This window comes from Pseudochaenichthys georgianus, chromosome 24, assembly GCF_902827115.2.
Source record: "Pseudochaenichthys georgianus chromosome 24, fPseGeo1.2, whole genome shotgun sequence".
NCBI lineage: Eukaryota > Metazoa > Chordata > Actinopteri > Perciformes > Channichthyidae > Pseudochaenichthys > Pseudochaenichthys georgianus.
In genome coordinates, this window is record NC_047526.1 from 33,373,031 (window position 1) to 33,394,018 (window position 20,988).

The 20,988-nt window shown below is 43.5% G+C and overlaps 1 protein-coding gene across 1 annotated transcript in view; it reads left to right on the forward strand.

Annotated features, from left to right (window-relative positions):
* Positions 1-20,988, forward strand: part of afdna (afadin, adherens junction formation factor a) — a 131,786-nt gene that overhangs the window by 91,386 nt on the left and 19,412 nt on the right. The window contains exon 23 of the mRNA XM_034075829.2: positions 16,057-16,122. Within this exon, the coding sequence (XP_033931720.1) occupies positions 16,057-16,122 (66 nt within the window). The remainder of the gene's footprint in view (positions 1-16,056; positions 16,123-20,988) is intronic.

Here is a 20,988-nt window from a genome sequence, read left to right on the forward strand (position 1 = left end):
CGCTGTGTTTTAATGTTCGACAGAAAGTGGACAGACAAATACACCAAAAGGACAGCTACTGTATCAGGAAAGATTCATTTAATACATTTTCCACATGTTAGCTGCAAAGTTGGCAAACACAGAAGTTTTTACGGTGATTTTTAATGCATATTAAAATAGATTAATTAATAGGCCCTTTTGCACTTTTTGATGCCTCTTATACATCAACATGTGTCCCCGGTGCGTCGGGGAATTCACGCAGCGTTAGAAAATAAAACCCTCTCTCTTTTCCTCCGTACCCAAATCTCTAAAAACGGGGAACAACGGAGCTGATCCAGATTTGCGTCCGATAATATCTGAAATGTGGACCCACGGGCCAATCAGAAACGTTGCTATCAGAAACAATGCCCGACTGTTTTGGACGTAATATGGTCGGTGTTTACTTTAGCATCGCTAACACTCAGAGCCATGGGCGTAGGAAGCATCCTGAATGTGGGGGGGACATTTTTAACGTGGGGGTCCCCTCCACGAAAAAAAAATATATATATTTCCTGCATTTTATCAGGTGATTTGATGCTTTTATGTGGCTATACTAGCATGAGGGAAATGATGGGTACATTTTGTAATTTCATCTAGTAGTAAAGAAAGGAAACATATTTGATTATTAATTCAGAGCCGTCTTTGAATGAATAAAAAGCAGTTTAAAAGCCCATTTTTTGTACATTTATATACAACAATAAATATTTGTGAGTGCATTGAGAGATATTGTTGTGTTCTGTGAGAATGTATTAACATTGAGACTGATCTGACTCCATACGGATGTTATGTTCACCTGGGATGGTATCATTGATTTAAATGTTCAAATAAATGTTGCTCTTCCGTCTATATTGGTCACATGACGCCCCTTGACTGAAATGCTTCCTGTTCAATATCCCACTGATTTCCTCAACACTCTGGGATGAGAGTCCACATCACAATTACTCTAAACGGTCATTTCCCTTTCATCGCTCACCTCAGCAACGGCCCTCTCTCCACTGTCCCTGTGTTCTGCCTCTGACTCGCTCTCAAGCGCCTAGATGTCGAGAGAGGCGGTGAAGTGATCATTATTTATTGAGCAGTATCCTCTTTCACATTGAATCATAACAAGTCATACTGAATGTAAATACAACTGACTCTAAAGTAAGTCCCAGTCTGTGACATTGGACATTTTGAAGACTCAAAGCCCCAAGCAGGAGGTAGAATATAGCTAGTCTGTAATGTGCACAGAAAATAAACAGTTAACTGAATACTGGGATGGAAATTGCCTATAAGCACTCAGTAAAACATAAACACACACAAAGCTTCTGAATGATAAGAATTAAAACATAATACACATTTCCTCTTCTTTGAAGTGTTCTCATGTCCATGCTGTCTGGGGGAGAAAACATATCAAACCAAGAGATCATCAGCTTTGATTTTCACTGTATTAACCATTTCCTGACCACTTACCTCCGCTACCGGCATCGCTTCATACAACAGATCTGAGCGGTCCAACTACGACAACACTCCTTGAACATGCGCGCGTTCTGTGAGAATCTGCCTTGGTGCAAAGTAGCAGTGAAAACATGGTACGGAGTTTCATTGATTTGGGCGTTCTCTCAATCAGCAAGTGGAATGGATTTGATGGTGAAGCACTGACACAGCGCTCTACAGAGAGGCGAGAGGAGAGACCGATTCACGGACTTCCACATGGTAAAAGTGGGGGGGTCTAAAGTAATCATTTGAAAAGGTGGGGGGGACTTGTCCCACCCTCATATAATGGCTGCGACGCCCATGCATTATGCTAATTGTCAGGTTCATTTAAGTATGTAGTGTCCTCTACTGTGACATGTCTCCATGCTTTAATGTTCAAAAAGCTCTCACCCTCTGTCTGAAACCAGAGCCCAGTCTGTTGGTTAGCTGGCCGGCTCTGTTGTGATTGGTCTTCTGGTGCACACTCTCTTTTATATAAACAATGCCCGACTGTTTTGGACGTAATATGGTCGGTGTTTACATTAGCATCGCTAACACTCAGAGCTAACCTGTGCTGGAGAGCATGTGTGTGAAGAAGCAGGAAGTAGAAAGGAACTCACCTTGTGGTGTAACCGGCAAGAGAGAAAGCCTTTGAGCTCCAGACTGTTTCAGAGCCTTGATAATCCATGATATGGCGTTTCATCACGGCAGCATTTAGTTTAGACCAGTGCTTCTCAAAGTGTGGTCCGCGGACCACTGGTGGTCCGTGAGCGCCCCCTAGTGGTCCGTGAGTGTATTGGTAAAATTTCACATTTGAAATAAATAAATACATTTAAGTTTTCCGCACTCTCGCCGGAATATCTCCGCAATGGAGCGAGGTTAAGTTTCACTTTCAATGGCATGATATAGCCCAGATAAACACCTTCATCACACATGTCGCCACTTGTGTGTACCATTTTCAGGCGATTTGTAAAAAACGATGTGTTTTTGGATATTAGTGGAGTTAGGTGGTCCGCGAGTGTTTTTTTATTGGTTAAGTGGTCCATGGTATGAAAAAGTTTGAGAAACACTAGTTTAGACGGTAGCTGCCGGGTCCCGCATGAGCTCAGACCCCTCCTTTTTTAAGGCTTTATTCCCAAATCAGCACTTTAGAAACAGGAAGTGAAATAGAGGGATATGAGGCGTGGCTGGAATGGGTGATCTGTTTGGTATTTTGAGCAAAACACTTCATAGACATGTTTTTTATATATCTGTATATCTGAGAGCTGTGCTATTGCCTACAAATAGCATGATAGCTGACCTTTAAGACACATTCTCATTAAGACTCATAACAGCTTTTACAAGGGAGTCCTGGCCAAGATAACAACATAAAGTTTCACCAAACATTTAAAATAGAACAAAAATAACTGCAGATAAACAAAAGTCATAAAGAAAAGCCATTTCGAAGACTGAAGACTGAAGACTTTAAAGCGTCAGGAAAAATCCGCCTCAAATCGCTTATTTTGCAAACAAAAAAATAAGAAAAATAGTTAGTGAAACATTTTGACTCTCCACCTACTGATAAACCGATAAATACATTCAGCTAAGCTCTACTTTAATATGTATTGTCACCTTACATTAAACACCCGTTGACAATGTTTGACGAAGAATACATAAAACCTTGATAAATCCAAACAACCCCATCATCACCCTCCAATTGTGTGTGAAGGATCAACAGCTGACTCACACAATCATCTTCAGATCCCCGTCCCTCCCATACACAACATTCATAAAAGCTCCACTTATGCAGACCACCTGCCGGGATGTTTGTTTCACTCGTGTTTTACATTTCTTCTGAGCATTTGAGCATTCTGGAAACGCAGAACAGGGACTTGTGTGCACCTCGGGGGCAACAACAGGGTCCCATATTGCTTAGATTTCCACTTAAAATAGTAAAGAAACATTCTGCACAGCCGGGAGTCACTTGGAGAACAGATGACCTTCTGGGGAAACCCTGCACATTACTAAAGGGAAGGGGAAACCCCCAAAAGCATAATAGAGGCGAAGCCCCTCGCTTTCCGGGGGATCTCCATGGGAGCTTATTTCTGAAGAAGTATGTATTGAAGTCAACGGAGAGAGAGAGGTGAAAATCCCTCCAAGTCTGGGCGTGTTGAGAGCTGTGCACACACACAAGGGGAGCTAGTCGGTTCCGTAACGGCCGTCCACACTGCAGCTTCAAAAAAAGCTTGGAGCTGGGCGTGTCTGAAGCTCGACCAACAACCAATCACATGAATCTCCCGCCCCTGACACACAAGCAGCGGTTTGATTGGCTAGAGCTTGTACTGGCATATGATTTGATTGGCTGACGCTTCAACCGAAAGCTTCAGAAGCTTCAACAGTTGAACATTGCTCAACTCTTGCAGCCTGAAACGCCAGGAAAGCTCCACGTCGCTTCCCACAATGCAGTTCGGCGAAAAGTTACGTCACCCCATTCAAAGTGAATGGGCAGAAGCCGCTGTGTGGCCGGGCCGTGAGAGCCAGCATGCGGGACCGGGACTCTGGGATTTGTAGTCTTTCTAGTTGCGTATTTTTCATAGTCTTATGTTTCAACAGTTTTACGACAAACTGACTTTCTGACTTTCTGCCTTCTATTTCATCGAAGATGTTATTGATATAAAAGCTATTTGTCTAGTGTGTGTGCGAGTAATAGGTAACATAGTGTGCTTTCAAGTATGTGACGCTTTTTGAAATATGAAACCTTGTTGTGTTTCCTTTTAGTCTTCTGTAGTTCGCTGTCACGACACTTTTTTTTTTTAGATGTTTATAGCACAACAACGTCTGATTAAATTCGAATAAGGGACATAATCGCCATGCTGTTTTATCGTATATATAATCATTTCGTTTTCCAAAGCTTGAAATCCGACTTTTGAAATCCTCTTTATTAATGCTTGTATACACGCAGGTGCTTCTATGATGCTAAGGTGTGTTTCCAGCCAGCAGAGGTGAGGTCTGTTGTGTGTCATCCTGCTCGTTGTGCGTTGAGGGTACCTTTGTATCGTTGACATGGACAAAGTGCAGCAGGCAGACGTGCTGCTTGTTCTCCGTTGAACACAAGGACTGTTTCTGCCTTTCTTTGGAGTGGAGAGAGTTTCCTGCTGAAGGCGAGAGCTTTCCTGTGTGTGTGTGTGTGTGTGTGTGTGTGTGTGTGTGTGTGTGTGTGTGTGTGTGTGTGTGTGTGTGTGTGTGTGTGTGTGTGTGTGTGTGTGTGTGTGTGTGTGTGTGTGTGTGTGTGTGTGTGTGTGTGTGTGTGTGTGTGTGTGTGGTGTGTGTGTGTGTGTGTGTGTGTGTGTGTGTGTGTGTGTGTGTGTGTGTGTGTGTGTGTGTGTGTGTGTGTGTGTGTGTGTGTGTGTGTGTGTGTGTGTGTGTGTGTGTGTGATGTACTGAGGAAACCTTGCGCTGTTTGTTTTCAAAGCTGTGTGGACGTATGAGGAGGGGAAGTGTGTGTGTGTGGCTTTATGTGTGTGTGGCTTTATGTGTGTGTGTGTGTGGGAGGGATGGGAAAGGCAGGTAGAGAGAATTTTGTCGCACAGCTGCTTGAATTCTCGGTAAACTGGGCTGCGCTCTGTCCTGTTATATAACTGTGTGTGTGTGTGTGGTATTTGCCTGGCGGAGCAGCAGCGCTCCACCTCACTCCGACCAGCCGACACTTCACCTCTGGATCTCTCACTGGATTTACTCTTTCTCCACAAACTCGCTGGAATTACAAGGGATTTTCTTGGATTTGACGACGTTTTTTTTACAACCGCATATCCCGGAATTCACACGGCTTTTTAAATGTACTTTTTTGTACATCTTTTTTTTACATTTCCCCTTCAATTCCTAAAATGACTTGCACTAAACTCCCTCTACTTTTTGCCACACACGTAGGCATTCGCACTTCTCTTTTTATCCGACTTCCTCAGCCGTAAATAGTGATTTTAAGACGCAGACGTTCAGCTGAATGGATTTCTCCCAGCCGGTGTAATTGAGGTTTTGGACGAGTCGGTGCACGTTAGCCGGTCGAAGCGCTCTCCGGGATAAAAAGGAAGTGTGTGTGTGTGCATTAGTTTGAGTGTGTGTGTCCCAGTCTGGACGACGCTGAGGAGCGGCTGCAACATGTGGTTTTCTGTGGTGGGCAGGAAAGACCAGGTAACACCGCTTTAATCATCACGTGTGCTGAAACACCTGAAAGTCTTATTATTGGAAATGTTCTGATCACTTCTCGATTATCTTTGCTTTGTGTCGGGTTACTTTTTACACACAAGTCGGATAAGTAGCGCTTGTTCTGTTCACCACCAGATTCCTTCGTAGCTTCTTCAAAGACTCAAAGGCTTTATTTGTCAAATGCACAATAGCTAAAGCCCCTCTTACGATGCAGCATACGGTACGATATGCCTCACATCAAAGTAAAGGACGTATAAAACAAGGCAAAAGCGTTCAAGTAGGTGCAGGAAATAGAAAAACATGCCGACATAAATAGAACAAGAAGTCAAATTAACACTTTATACTTTATGAATGTATTAATATGTGGATATAAGGACTTTTAACAGATGGCGACCCGCTCTGGTTCTGGGTCGTTACGTAGTGAAGTTATTGACCACACGTGATAATGGCAGCTTCGTGTGGATGTATCTTCGCCCCTACAGTGTGACGGCCCTCTGCTTCGTGACCTTTTGCTTTCAGGGCCGCTCTGCTAATGTTTAAACTAAAGTACACACGTGAGACGCAGGTGGTCAGAACACGTGCATATTTTGGACAGTGTGCTCCGAAATGACTTCATCGAGTCATGTGTTGGACTTGTTTTAGGTGCTTTGTGAATTTAATCTCGTCTGAATCTGATGGTGCAGAAAAAGTAATTTAATCAGTCTCGATATTCAGGTGAAGAGTGAGGGTTTGAAGGCTTCTGTGTTTTCATCGGACTACTGATAGCATGGTGCACTTTAGTGAACCTGGCGTCGAGCAGCTATCGTTGTGATTGTTCTGTAAAACATGGAACTTCCTACATTAGATGTCGTCTAAGCCTTTTGACGAGTTTGAGTTAAAGCGGATTCTGTTCTTAATAATACTTGGAGATACATGCGTGCGTCTGTATTTTATTTAGCTCCCATCTGTCCCGAGGGAAAGTCGGGAGTGTACTATTAACCCTATTGCAGAACAGAACATTCCCTCTGTACAGATTTAAAAACGTATCCACGTTTCTCAAATATGCGGCGATGTAAGAGAGATGCGCGTAAACCAAACAACATTAAAAAAAAAATGAAATGTCCTTCTCCAAACGGCTCTTAATTTGAAAAGGTTTTAAGCAGTTGTTCTTTTTGTTTGCATGCACATGGACATCAGTTTCGTTTGATGTGTGCAGTCAAAACTGAAATGGAAATGTGAGACGCCGGAGAGTCGCGCTGTTTGTTTCCACAGTGTGTTTGAAGTGTGTGTGTGTGTGTGTGTGTGTGTGTGTGTGTGTGTTTGTTGGCGGACTGAATTGTACGACGAGTGGAACAATAGTATGGGAGGGTTACCCCCTGTGAGCGCTGAAACAATGGAAGGATGTAACACACACACACACACACACACACACACACACACACACACACACACACACACTGGCTTTCCTGTAAACCATGAGGTGTGTGAAAGAGAATGTTTGCGCTTCTCGCCGCTCGTTATTCTCTTGCCTCAGAATCGGGATTGTATGGAAAAAGAAATATATATATATACGTGCAGGAAAGAAGTAGCGCGCGTCGCTTCTACTTTGTTGTTTGTTCCTATTTCTGGGCTCACCCCTGAACTCTGCAATCTGAACGACTTCTGAGGTCATTAGAGGAGACGATTAAACCGCGTTTGAACCGTTCGTACACATGTGTAGCTATATCATCACAACACATGGTGGACCTTTAGACCAAGTACAAGTGAAACGATAATCAAATAACTTTGGAATATGTTTATTTGAACCTGCTGTGCCCTGATGAGCTTCTCTCTGTTTGCATCAGAGCAGTGGGAAGCCTCTCCAAGAGTATCTTTGACCTGCTGGGGAACAACTGCATTTCCATAGATTATATTGACCTATGTCCATGTCAGTGGAAGAAAAGAGTTATTAGCGTTGTGTTCAACAGTTTCTTCAGATGTTTTATTATAACCCAGTCTCACAGCTGATAAAAAATAACAAAACAATGCTCCTCGGAAAGCAACTATTTGTTTCCTTCATAGGAACAAAATACAAATGCATCTGGTGTCACGAGACTGCGCTAGAAGATAATGGCTCCAATGAATTCTAAGTAAAGCATTTACGAAGCGATACTGTTCAATATGTTACTAAAGTTGGCTTTCACTCGTTATATTAGTATTTCTGTGTCGAAAACACGAATCTTCCATTCTCCAACTATTTAAAGGACGGAGGTATCTTCTTTCATCTTGGCGTATTTGTTTTGGTGCTTTGAGAAATGGACGGCATCAAAGCACACACACACACACACACACACACACACACACACACACACACACACACACACACACACACACACACACACACACACACACACACACACACACACACACACACACACACACACACACACACACACACACACACACACACACACACACACACACACACACACACACACACACACACACACACACACACACACACACACACACACACACACACACACACACACACACACACCTGTGTTGTCAGTGACTTTAGCTGATCTGACATTGGAGTTGGAGTTGGGTGTGGTTATAAGCTGCACATTTGCTGAAGTCATGAAATTGCTTTTACTAAACACGGAAGGTTTTTAAAACAGTCCTTTCCTAACAGATGCAACACTTTAAAAAAAAAAGAAAGAAAAGTAGAGGCAAGAATGTGTCGATCCCCGTCTGCCTGGACATGATTGGAAATGTCTTCTCCGTCTCGTTCTGCTACAACGACAGAAAATACCCGTGGCGTCTGAACTGCCTCTCTAAGTGGTTAATAACCCCAGAAAGCAGGTGGACGCGTCGTCATACTGTAATCGTTGTTAGCAGCCAGCCTGCGTTAGCGGTAGCTTGTTGTTTCTGTGGCTCTGCTGCAGAGGTCAGTTCCTCAGCGTGAGTCAGCTGCAGAAGATAAAAATGTCTCATGGCCGTGACTCAGCTGTTCAGGCAGAATCCCTCCAGGACCTGTTGTTGTGTAGTTCACTTTCTTTTTAAACAATTCATTTATTTGCCTGGACGGTTGCTCTGACAACAACAGAAGGCACTGTGCTTAAAGAAGTCAAGGATTCAAGTACCTGGGCTCATGGGTCAACTCGACCGAGCAAGATCTTAAGGTGAGGAAGACACTTGCATGGAGGGCCCTGAACGGCATGACCAGTGTACGGAACTCCATCCTCCCCCGTCAAATCAACCTCGGCTTCTTCTATGCAACGGGAGAGTCTGTTCTCCTCCATGGCAGTGAACGCTGGACCCTGAAGCCATCCCTGCCAACGTCTCTTGACGGATGCTACACCAGAATGCTGCGAGCAGTACTTAACATCAGCAAGAGTGTACATGTAGCCAGCAAGATCCTGTACGAGGGAATACCAAGGGTGAGCGAGGACATGCAGCCAGGAGAAGGAGACTAGCAGGACGTCGAGAGCTGCCAGCCGGCGAAGTGGTGCTGTGGGAACCGACACGCGGGCATCGGTCACGAGGACGTCCCGCACTAACATACGTGGACGTACTCAAATACGACGCAGGGGCACAAAGCACCAATGAACTAGCCAGATGTACGGAGAACCGGGATGACTGGAAGCGACGGTGGAGGGCTCGCCTGAGGACGACCTCGAGAGAGCTTCAGGGACTTTGCAGAGCGACTATAGTGTTTCTCGCTTGTTATGAAATCATTGGGATTATTTTTGATTTCCAAAATACTTCACACGAGTTGAAACTCTGAGTAGACTTTTTGGTCAGCAGTAAATTCATTTCTTTTGTCATTAGCTTTCATTTTTTTAAGAGAAAACCTGCTTTTATCTGCCTGTGCAATATGGAGCTTTAGGTTTTTCTCCATTTCATATCGTGGCATAGGAAGGGAGACATTTGACGTTGCCTTTTATCTCAGGAAAAACGTTATTTTCATAATCTTCGAACATTTTATTTCCCAAACAACTAGTAAGCTACGGCTTAACATGCCACAGAATACCACGACACGCATATACTGTAGCTCTTTGATTTCTCCTTAATGGAACAATATTCTATTTAAAATACCCTTACTGTATTACCGTACTTTTCGGACTATAAGCCGCGACTTTTTTCCCCATTTTTTTTGTACAGCTAATGGCCACTAGGGAACCTCCTAAATCTATGGATTTTACAGGTAAAATTAACCACCTTTAACTCTACGGGCTCTAGGACCGGTCCGCGCCCGCCACCTCTAAGGGCGGGCTCCAGCAGGAAAAGCTGGAGGCCGGAAAAGAGTGAGACAGGTAGCGCGCCAAAGTGAAAGTGGAACCGAGAGACAGAACGAGAGCAAGACAGACGGACAATTTAGCTGCTGCGGATTATATGCAGGTGCGCTTTATAGTCCGAAAAGTACGGTACTTGTACTAGCTTTAACTACGGTTCCTTCTGGTTCACTGAAGGCTTCTGTCCTGTAAGATAAGTTCAAATGTTCCTGAGTGGGAAAACGAATACTATAATTCAGTCATACTCGCTTTTATCGCAGTGCAATCGTGTTTCCTTGGGCAAAGGAGAGCTTTCTCTTTCGTAGCGTTGGTCGTTGAAGAAAGATTTAACAACTTTATGAAGCCGCTGCGCTCTACAGTTCTTCTACATGCTTTGCGCTCAGAGGGGGATTTCGAGTCTTCAGCCAGGAAGGCTTACTTCAGGAAATTGATGGAAGTGTCCATGTTTCTCTCCACACTAAAGTTATGTCCGCATTTAATTGAAGCGCCCCGTCTTCAAGATTTCATCTGAGCGTCTGATCCGAGTTGTGTTATTAACCCTTAGATGCCCTTAGAGTGACTGGACCCTACACTCGGACCCGTATTAGAATAATACTAAATCATTTTGGTTAAGAAAAATCACTTGTATAATATTATATTTTGGTTCACACTAGAAATATTTTATATTTAATCTTTCACTATTTATAATTTCAGACATTTCTTTTTAACATTTTGAACAGAAAACAAAGCTCCATAGAAAATGCATGCGGGTCGTTTTTGGCTTGAGCTTGGGGTAGTACAATTTCTTAAAATGTAAATTTAAAATGTGAATGGCATGATATCCAAAACATGTTTTTTGAGGAATAGCTGGAATATGAAATGATAAAAAAAATGTAATTACAAAGATACTTCTAGAAAACCAGCTCACCGGGTCCAAAAAGACCCACTTATGCATCTAAGGGTTAAAACGCACCAACGCTTCGGTGGAGGGCTTGTTTAAAACATCTTCAGGCCAAATACCGACCTGGCATCTTTAAGGTGCGCTTGATTTGTTGAGCACTTTAAAGACCCAGAGCTGTCCATTAAAACACAGTAAATCAAAGCGTACAGCTCTCCCTCTGGTATTCCAACTATTCTTAAAGATAATGTCTTTTTTTCTAAACAGATTACGTCCTCATTTACAGGGAACACTTCTTCAAAAGATGGCTGTTCATGTTGATCATGTCTGTATATATCTGGTTTCACTCTGATCCTTTAAAATTTCAAATCATGTAAACAAGCCTGCTGTGTGTCTCTCGGTTCAACATGTCTTTACATCTTTAGTTTACGTGTCCATTCCCCGACGTGTTTGCATTGCAGAAAGGCTTTATGTTGCAATTAATGTATACACATGTTTTCTGCTATCTTGATGCATTGAGATGTACCTAATTGCACCGTGTTGCTGCTAATCAGGGTGAAAAGTCTACTAAAATCCACGAAAGAGCTCAATTTTAACACATATTTTAAAGATGTTTTCCTACTTGTTAGACACATCATTGATTTGATGATATTGTATCTTCACGGCTCCACTTGCATTTCTAATGAAACGAGTTGTTTGTAGCTCAAGCATCAACTTAACAAAAGCGGTAGTCGTGGTTCTGTTGCTGGTTGCATAATCCTGCCTGACATGTCTGCAGTTTATTTTGTACCACTAGATGAACCTAATCGTGGCTTCACAACGGGAGGCATGAAAAGCAGCCGAGTTATATCACAACAAAAGCTAGTTTTAAAATCATTCATAAGACCAAGAACTCACAGCTACTTTACATTTACTGCCTTACATGTGCCGCTGTGTCTTTCATGACTTAAAGGTCCCATGTCATGCTTTTCCGGTTATCACCCGCCCCTTGTTGTTATGAAGGTTTTTGTCTGCAGAGTCACAAACCCTCAAAGTACACCCTGTAGCGAGTACACCTCTAACACAGAGAAGACCTGTCTGCTGCCCCAGAACGCCTCGTTGGGGATTTCTCTTTTTCCATTGTTTTACTTCCTGGGTTCTGTGACGTGTGAACACCCAAATGGACCAATCCGTAGAGCCGTTACGTTCCTCACTCACTCAATCTTTTCTCAGCTCCAGCTCCGCCGATTTCTCCTCCCTGAGACGGCGGGACGCGGCGAGGCTGTGAGTCACACCGACTCCCAGCCAGGCTGCGGGTGTCGGGCTGGGTTTCGCTGTGTCTCGCTGTCTCGCAGACGGCCACTGGGCTCACAGGGAGGGGGGGGGGAGGAGCTCCAACAAGCCGTTTAGGACAGAGAGTGAATACACATGCTATACAGAGATGCTGTTTGAGAAACCAATGCGAGTTTGGAACATTGAACAATGTAAATCTATTATAGTCGACCTCAGCAATGGAAATATGATCAGTAGAAATGGCCATGACTTTTAAATAATTGCCATCAAAGGAAACGAGGTGACTCTTCAAGTACAACCATTGTGAGTAATATAGAATTAAGCTTCATGTAAAATGAAAGCAATGCATCAGACGTGCTCATTTGAAGAACAGTTTTCATTTCTGCTGAAGCACAGTACTTGTGCTAGAAGTTGTGGCCCCTCTGACCCCCCTTTCTGACCCCCCTTTCGGACCCCTTTAACTCGCTAAAAGCCGCTCTGAACACCCTCAGGGGATTCAGGAAATTCCTCCAAGTGTCTCTGGAGCCTGATTTGGCGCCTCAATCCCTCAAAGTGCACGAAGCTGAAAACAAGAGGCTCTTTAAGGTCTTCTGTAATGTACAACAGACGGGAGACAGACGGAGTCTCTCATGTTAACGTCACTCACAGGAAGTCTGACTGCATGAATCCAGAGTCATTATCACAGAGAAATGCACATTTACTAACGGAACGAAACACTGTGGGGGAAATAATGTGAAGGCTTGATGCGGTCTTCTCGGATGTGACACGTGCAGAATGTTTCTCTATTCTCTCGATTCACATTCAGTTCATAAATAGCCAAAAAAATGCAAGTAATTCAAGAAATTATACTTTTCTGATGTCCTGTTTTTGCCCCACGATCAATCCGTTCAGATATGTGAAGAATCAGGAATTGGAGATGAAGGCAACTCGAAGCTTATTTTCTAAACAAACCGATCCGTTTGAACCTTTCTGAACCCAGATGTGTCCTTTTATATTTAGAGGTTGTGTCCTGCCGCAGGAAAGCAAAACAAACGAGCTAAAAATAAAATAAATCACATTTAAAAAAAAAATAAGATTGGAATTTGTTTACTATTTTGATATAATATCTTCTTCTTCTTCTTCTTCTTCTTCTTCTTCTTTGGAGGGGCGGAGGCGGAGGAGGGGGAGGTAGGGGATGAGGAGGGGAGGAGGAGGAGGAGGAGGGAGGATGAGGAGAGCAGGAGGAGGAGGAGGAGGAGGAGGAGGAGGATGAGGCGGAGGAGGAGGAGTTGAGGAGGAGTTAGGAGGAGGGGATTATGCGGAGGAGGTAGGATTCTTGATGAGTGGAGCGGTCTGCTCTTATTCTTATTCTTCTTTTCTTCTTTTCATTCTTCTTCTTCTTCTTCTCTTCTTCTTCTTCTTCTTCTTCTTCTTCTTCTTCTTCTTCTTCTTCTTCGCTGCGAGTAACCCCTGCTTCCTTTCACAACACACACACACTGCCATGTTGCCAGGTCTCACAAATGGCACCAATTAGGAGTCTTTTTAATCCACTCTGCTGGTTTACGAGCGGTTTTATAGACGTGCTGTGATTCTCACTGTCTAGGTAGTGTGCGCTTCATGTCCTGTGGTGTCTTCTGGTTAAAGAGGCCCCTTTATACTGGTTTGGGTTTTCCTTCCCTTAGTCGGTGTGTTATACAGGTTTTTGTGCATGTACATGGGGTGTTTCTCAAGCGCGAGGATGCTGGCTTGGTACTTCCAAGTCACTTCCTTCAGAAACGAATCAAATATGCTTCCAAGCCACGGCTTCGGAAAACGAAGAAGAATGGAACAGACTAACAAGTGTGCCACTCTCTGTAACGGTTTCAACATAAACTGTACCGAAAATAAATACCTCACGATGTCTATCTACTTATGAACTTGCTTTACTTTCAGGGAACACATGTTTGGTGATAACAAAGTCACATACTTACCAGCACATGTTCTACGCCACTATACTTACATTGAAGTGTGTGCTGCGTCGGTTCAGCCGTTCTCCGCAAGGTTTTTTGAAATTGGTCCGTGCGCAAAGCATTGTGGGGATTTTAAGGATGCGAAGTCTACCCATGTGCAGCCTCCCCAAACCAAGGACGCGGCCTCGGTGGATTTCCAAGTATGCTGGACATTGGAACAGCACTCGATGACGTAGCATCCTTGAAATATTGGCTTGGAAGCCAGTATCCTCGGGATTGAGAAACGGCCCCGGTCTGCAAATGCTAAAATCCCTGTGTTGCCCTCACACACTTCCCCCTTTTTGAACATTAAGCATTGAAACATGTCACAGGCACAAGATACAAATATGAACCGGCAAATATAGAATATCTTTAGGTCCTATATTGAATCAAGACCCGCTTTAAAGGTAGAAGCATGTCTGAAAGTAATGAAAGAAAGTTTCGTCCAAACTGTCCTAAAGCAGAAAAAGCGCATTTATTGATATCGTCTCTCGAGAAAAACTAAAGAATGTGTGTGAGCCTGAAAAGAGTTGCAAGTCAAAAACACATTCAGTCCAACAATGTCTCTAACAGGAACATATTTGTCTGGGTTTCACTGCAGGACAAACTCTGAGGATAAACATGTCAAGATGGGAGTGTGTGAAACGACTGATAACATACCAGCAGTGTAAACCACACACACGCACACGCACACACTCCCCTTTGTATCTGTATGTCTGTTCTTTGTTGCTACTTGGTGAAGAAAGGATTCGGTTTAAAGAAAATATTATGACATAAAATAAGAAACGGATTCCTGCAGGGGGCAGTTGCTCTTGTTCCAGCAGTAAATATCACTCTAATACAGCGAAGAAACCAGCATGTAAGCGGGGAACTGAAAGATACGTGTGTGGACTCTTTAAACGTCTTGAAATGTTTCGGTCTGACGTGTTGGTGAACGTGTTACTCGGATAGAAGAGGCTCGGGAAACGACAGCTTTGTAATGCCCTCCTGTTCTGTGTCGGAACATTAGAATGGATTCGTGTTGTCAAAATAGACGAGGTGGCGAAAACGTCTTACATTTCCATTTTCTGTGGGAGCTTTCAAAACTGTGTGTATGCAGAAATGATTGTCTTCCACATTGATACTCTACTAATGCTAATTATATATTATATTTATATTAAAGCGTCTTTGGGTTCAGAAATGCGCTATAGAATATTAATTATATTATTAATTTCTGTTCTCCATTTCTTTTGGTTTGGCATTTGTTGGTCGTAATTGTGCTCACTGTGATACTGGATATTGCACTTTGGGTAAAATGTCTTTTTCGATTGTGCTTCTCTTAAGTAGGGCTGCACGATTTTGAGAAAAAATGTAATTGCGATTTTTCTGACAGATATTGAGATTCGATTCACGATATTTGTTTTTAAGCGACCCAACGGAAGTTTATTGTAATATGCGGCCATAACTCCGGCTAGGAAGGTCGTATCGACGTGCTCCCGTCTCTAGCGCCCCGCAGCCCGAGCTACGAGTGAAAGAACTAAACTTACATGAAACTTCCGTTGCTTTAAAGTCGAGCTTCAGTTTCAGATTCACCCTGTAATAGAAACACGTGATGGAGCATTACTAACCTGACCCAGATGGTTCACCAAGCCATCTAAAGCTCCATTGGAAGCCATTTGGAAAGGGCAGGTGATTGGATCAATCTGTGTATCACCTTCTATCATGGGCCACTTCTGATTGGTTAACAATGGCTGGTACATGTGGAGCACAGCACTTCTGATTGGTGGGGATGACTGACACAAGAACAACAAAACAAATGTGATAATCGCATCATTTCAAATTTCGATTTAAGATCGATTCATCGTTCAGCCCTACTCTTATGACGCCACACATTTAAGATTCAGCAGGAAAGCATCCGCATACTCACACTGGCCTCGGACTGTTCACTTGCCATTTGGTGGAATACATTACCGTTTAATATTTAGCGTTTTTATGTGAAATGTGTTTTTTTGTTGGACTCTTTGGTTAACCTGTCTCGTGTCTCTGTCTGCAGGGTGCGGGTCAGGAGAAGCTGGGCATCTACGTCAAGTCTGTGGTGAAAGGAGGGGCAGCGGACGTGGTGAGAACACACACTGCCATTATAACAGAAAAGCATGAGGAAAAAGACACTTGCATGGAGGCCCTGAACGGCATGACCAGTGTACGGAACTCCATCCTCCCCCGTCAAATCAACCTCGGCTTCTTCTATGCAACGGGAGAGTCTGTTCTCCTCCATGGCAGTGAACGCTGGACCCTGAAGCCATCCCTGCCAACGTCTCTTGACGGATGCTACACCAGAATGCTGCGAGCAGTACTTAACATCAGCAAGAGTGTACATGTAGCCAGCAAGATCCTGTACGAGGGAATACCAAGGGTGAGCGAGGACATGCAGCCAGGAGAAGGAGACTAGCAGGACGTCGAGAGCTGCCAGCCGGCGAAGTGGTGCTGTGGGAACCGACACGGGCATCGGTCACGAGGACGTCCCGCACTAACATACGTGGACGTACTCAAATACGACGCAGGGGCACAAAGCACCAATGAACTAGCCAGATGTACGGAGAACCGGGATGACTGGAAGCGACGGTGGAGGGCTGCCTGAGGACGACCTCGAGAGAGCTTCAGGGACTTTGCAGAGCGACTATAGTGTTTCTCGCTTGTTATGAAATCATTGGGATTATTTTTGATTTCCAAAATACTTCACACGAGTTGAAACTCTGAGTAGACTTTTTGGTCAGCAGTAAATTCATTTCTTTTGTCATTAGCTTTCATTTTTTTAAGAGAAACCTGCTTTTATCTGCCTGTGCAATATGGAGCTTTAGGTTTTTCTCCATTTCATATCGTGGCATAGGAAGGGAGACATTTGACGTTGCCTTTTATCTCAGGAAAAACGTTATTTTCATAATCTTCGAACATTTTATTTCCCAAACAACTAGTAAGCTACGGCTTAACATGCCACAGAATACCACGACACGCATATACTGTAGCTCTTTGATTTCTCCTTAATGGAACAATATTCTATTTAAAATACCCTTACTGTATTACCGTACTTTTCGGACTATAAGCCGCGACTTTTTTCCCCATTTTTTTGTACAGCTAATGGCCACTAGGGAACCTCCTAAATCTATGGATTTTACAGGTAAAATTAACCACCTTTAACTCTACGGGCTCTAGGACCGGTCCGCGCCCGACCTCTACGGGCGGGCTCCAGCAGGAAAAGCTGGAGGCCGGAAAAGAGTGAGACAGGTAGCGCGCCAAAGTGAAAGTGGAACCGAGAGACAGAACGAGAGCAAGACAGACGGACAATTTAGCTGCTGCGGATTATGCAGGTGCTTTATAGTCCGAAAAGTACGGTACTTGTACTAGCTTTAACTACGGTTCCTTCTGGTTCACTGAAGGCTTCTGTCCTGTAAGATAAGTTCAAATGTTCCTGAGTGGGAAAACGAATACTATAATTCAGTCATCTCGCTTTTATCGCAGTGCAATCGTGTTTCCTTGGGCAAAGGAGAGCTTTCTCTTTCGTAGCGTTGGTCGTTGAAGAAAGATTTAACAACTTTATGAAGCCGCTGCGCTCTACAGTTCTTCTACATGCTTTGCGCTCAGAGGGGGATTTCGAGTCTTCAGCCAGGAAGGCTTACTTCAGGAAATTGATGGAAGTGTCCATGTTCTCTCCACACTAAAGTTATGTCCGCATTTAATTGAAGCGCCCCGTCTTCAAGATTTCATCTGAGCGTCTGATCCGAGTTTGTTATTAACCCTTAGATGCCCTTAGAGTGACTGGACCCTACACTCGGACCCGTATTAGAATAATACTAAATCATTTTGGTTAAGAAAAATCACTTGTATAAATTATATTTTGGTTCACACTAGAAATATTTTATATTTAATCTTTCACTATTTATAATTTCAGACATTTCTTTTTAACATTTTGAACAGAAAACAAAGCTCCATAGAAAATGCATGCGGGTCGTTTTTGGCTTGAGCTTGGGGTAGTACAATTTCTTAAAATGTAAATTTAAAATGTGAATGGCATGATATCCAAAACATGTTTTTTGAGGAATAGCTGGAATATGAAATGATAAAAAAAATGTAATTACAAAGATACTTCTAGAAAACCAGCTCACCGGGTCCAAAAAGACCCACTTATGCATCTAAGGGTTAAAACGCACCAACGCTTCGGTGGAGGGCTTGTTTAAAACATCTTCAGGCCAAATACCGACCTGGCATCTTTAAGGTGCGCTTGATTTGTTGAGCACTTTAAAGACCCAGAGCTGTCCATTAAAACACAGTAAATCAAAGCGTACAGCTCTCCCTCTGGTATTCCAACTATTCTTAAAGATAATGTCTTTTTTTCTAAACAGATTACGTCCTCATTTACAGGGAACACTTCTTCAAAAGATGGCTGTTCATGTTGATCATGTCTGTATATATCTGGTTTCACTCTGATCCTTTAAAATTTCAAATCATGTAAACAAGCCTGCTGTGTGTCTCTCGGTTCAACATGTCTTTACATCTTTAGTTTACGTGTCCATTCCCCGACGTGTTTGCATTGCAGAAAGGCTTTATGTTGCAATTAATGTATACACATGTTTTCTGCTATCTTGATGCATTGAGATGTACCTAATTGCACCGTGTTGCTGCTAATCAGGGTGAAAAGTCTACTAAAATCCACGAAAGAGCTCAATTTTAACACATATTTTAAAGATGTTTTCCTACTTGTTAGACACATCATTGATTTGATGATATTGTATCTTCACGGCTCCACTTGCATTTCTAATGAAACGAGTTGTTTGTAGCTCAAGCATCAACTTAACAAAAGCGGTAGTCGTGGTTCTGTTGCTGGTTGCATAATCCTGCCTGACATGTCTGCAGTTTATTTTGTACCACTAGATGACCTAATCGTGGCTTCACAACGGAGGGCATGAAAAGCAGCCGAGTTATATCAACAAAGCTAGTTTTAAAATCATTTCATAAGGACCAGAACTCCACAGCTACTTCAACATTACTGCCTTACATGTGCCGCTGTGTCTTTCATGACTTAAAGGTCCATGTCATGCTTTTCCGGTTATCACCCGCCCCCTCTTGTTGTTATGAAAGGTTTTTGTCTGCAGAGTCACAAACCCTCAAAGTACACCCTGTAGCGAGTACACCTCTAAAACAGAGAGAAGACTGTCTGCTGCCCCAGAACGCTCGTTGGGGATTTCTCTTTTTCCATTGTTTTACTTCCTGGGTTCTGTGACGTGTGAACACCCAAATGGACACAATCCGTTAGAAGCCGTTACGTTCCTCACTCACTCAATCTTTTCTCAGCTCCAGCTCCGCCGATTTCTCCTCCCTGAGACGGCGGGACGCGGCGAGGCTGTGATTCACCACCGACTCCCTAGCCAGGCTGCGGGTGTCGGGCTGGGTTAGCTGTGTCTCACTGCCTCGCCGACGGCCACTCGGCTCACAGGGAGGGGGGGGGAGGAGCTCCAACAAGCCGTTTAGGACAGAGAGTGAATACACATGCTATACAGAGATGCTGTTTGAGAAACCAATGTGAGTTTGGAACATTGAACAATGTAAATCTATTCTAGTAGACCTCAGCAATGGAAATATGATCAGTAGAAATGGCCATGACTTTTAAATAATTGCCATCAAAGGAAACGAGGTGACTCTTCAAGTACAACCATTGTGAGTAATATAGAATTAAGCTTCATGTAAAATGAAAGCAATGCATCAGACGTGCTCATTTGAAGAACAGTTTTCATTTCTGCTGAAGCACAGTACTTGTGCTAGAAGTTGTTGGCCCCTCTGACCCCCCTTTCTGACCCCCCTTTCGGACCCCCTTTAACTCGCTAAAAGCCGCTCGAACACCCTCAGGGGATTTCAGGAAATTCCTCCAAGTGTCTCTGGAGCTGATTTGGCGCCCTCAATCCCTCAAAGTGCACGAAGCTGAAAACAAGAGGCTCTTTAAGGTCTTCTGTAATGTACAACAGACTGGGACAGAGCGGAAGTCTCTCATGTTAACGTCACTCACAGGAAGTCTGACTGCATGAATCCAGAGTCATTATCACAGAGAACTGCACATTTACTAACGAACGAAACACTGTGGGGAAATAATGTGAAGGCTTGAGCGGGTCTTCTCGGATGTGACACGTGCAGAATGTTTCTCTATATCTCTCGATTCACATTCAGTTCATAATAGCCAAAAAAATGCAAGTACTTCAAGAAATTATACTTTTCTGATGTCCTGTTTTTGCCCCACGATTCAATCCGTTTCAGATATGTGAGAATCAGGAATTGAGATGAAGGCACTAGAAGCTTATTTTCTAAACAAACCGATCCGTTTGCAACCGTTCTGAAACACCCAGATGTGTACTTTTATATTAGAGGTTGTGGTCCTGCGCAGGAAAGCAAAACTCAAACGAGCTAACAATTAAAAGAAAATCAAATTTGAAAAATAAAAATAAGATTGAATGGGTTTGATACGAGGGGATGAGAATTGCGGAGGAGGAGGAGCGAGGATGCGAGGTTAGGAGGAGATGCAGGAGGAATAGTTGAGGAGGTAGGATGAGGAGGTAGGAGGAGGAGGTAGGAGGCGATTCTGCATGCGTGAGGAGTAGTCTGGAGGCGAGTAGGGCGAGAGCGTGTAGGAGGAGGATGAGTATGAGGTAGTCTCGTTGAGGAGGATGCTGCTGCGCGAGCGAGTGGGGCAGTAGGATTTATGAGTATTCTTCTTGAGTTCTTTACTGTCGGTCTGCTTCTGGATCTTATTACTTCTTCTTCTTCTTCTTCTTCTTCTTCTTCTTCTTCTTCTTCTTCTTCTTCTTCTTCTTCTTCTTCTTCTTCTTCTTCTTCTTCTTCTTCGCTGCGAGTAACCCCTGCTTCCTTTCACAACACACACACACTGCCATGTTGCCAGGTCTCACAAATGGCACCAATTAGGAGTCTTTTTAATCCACTCTGC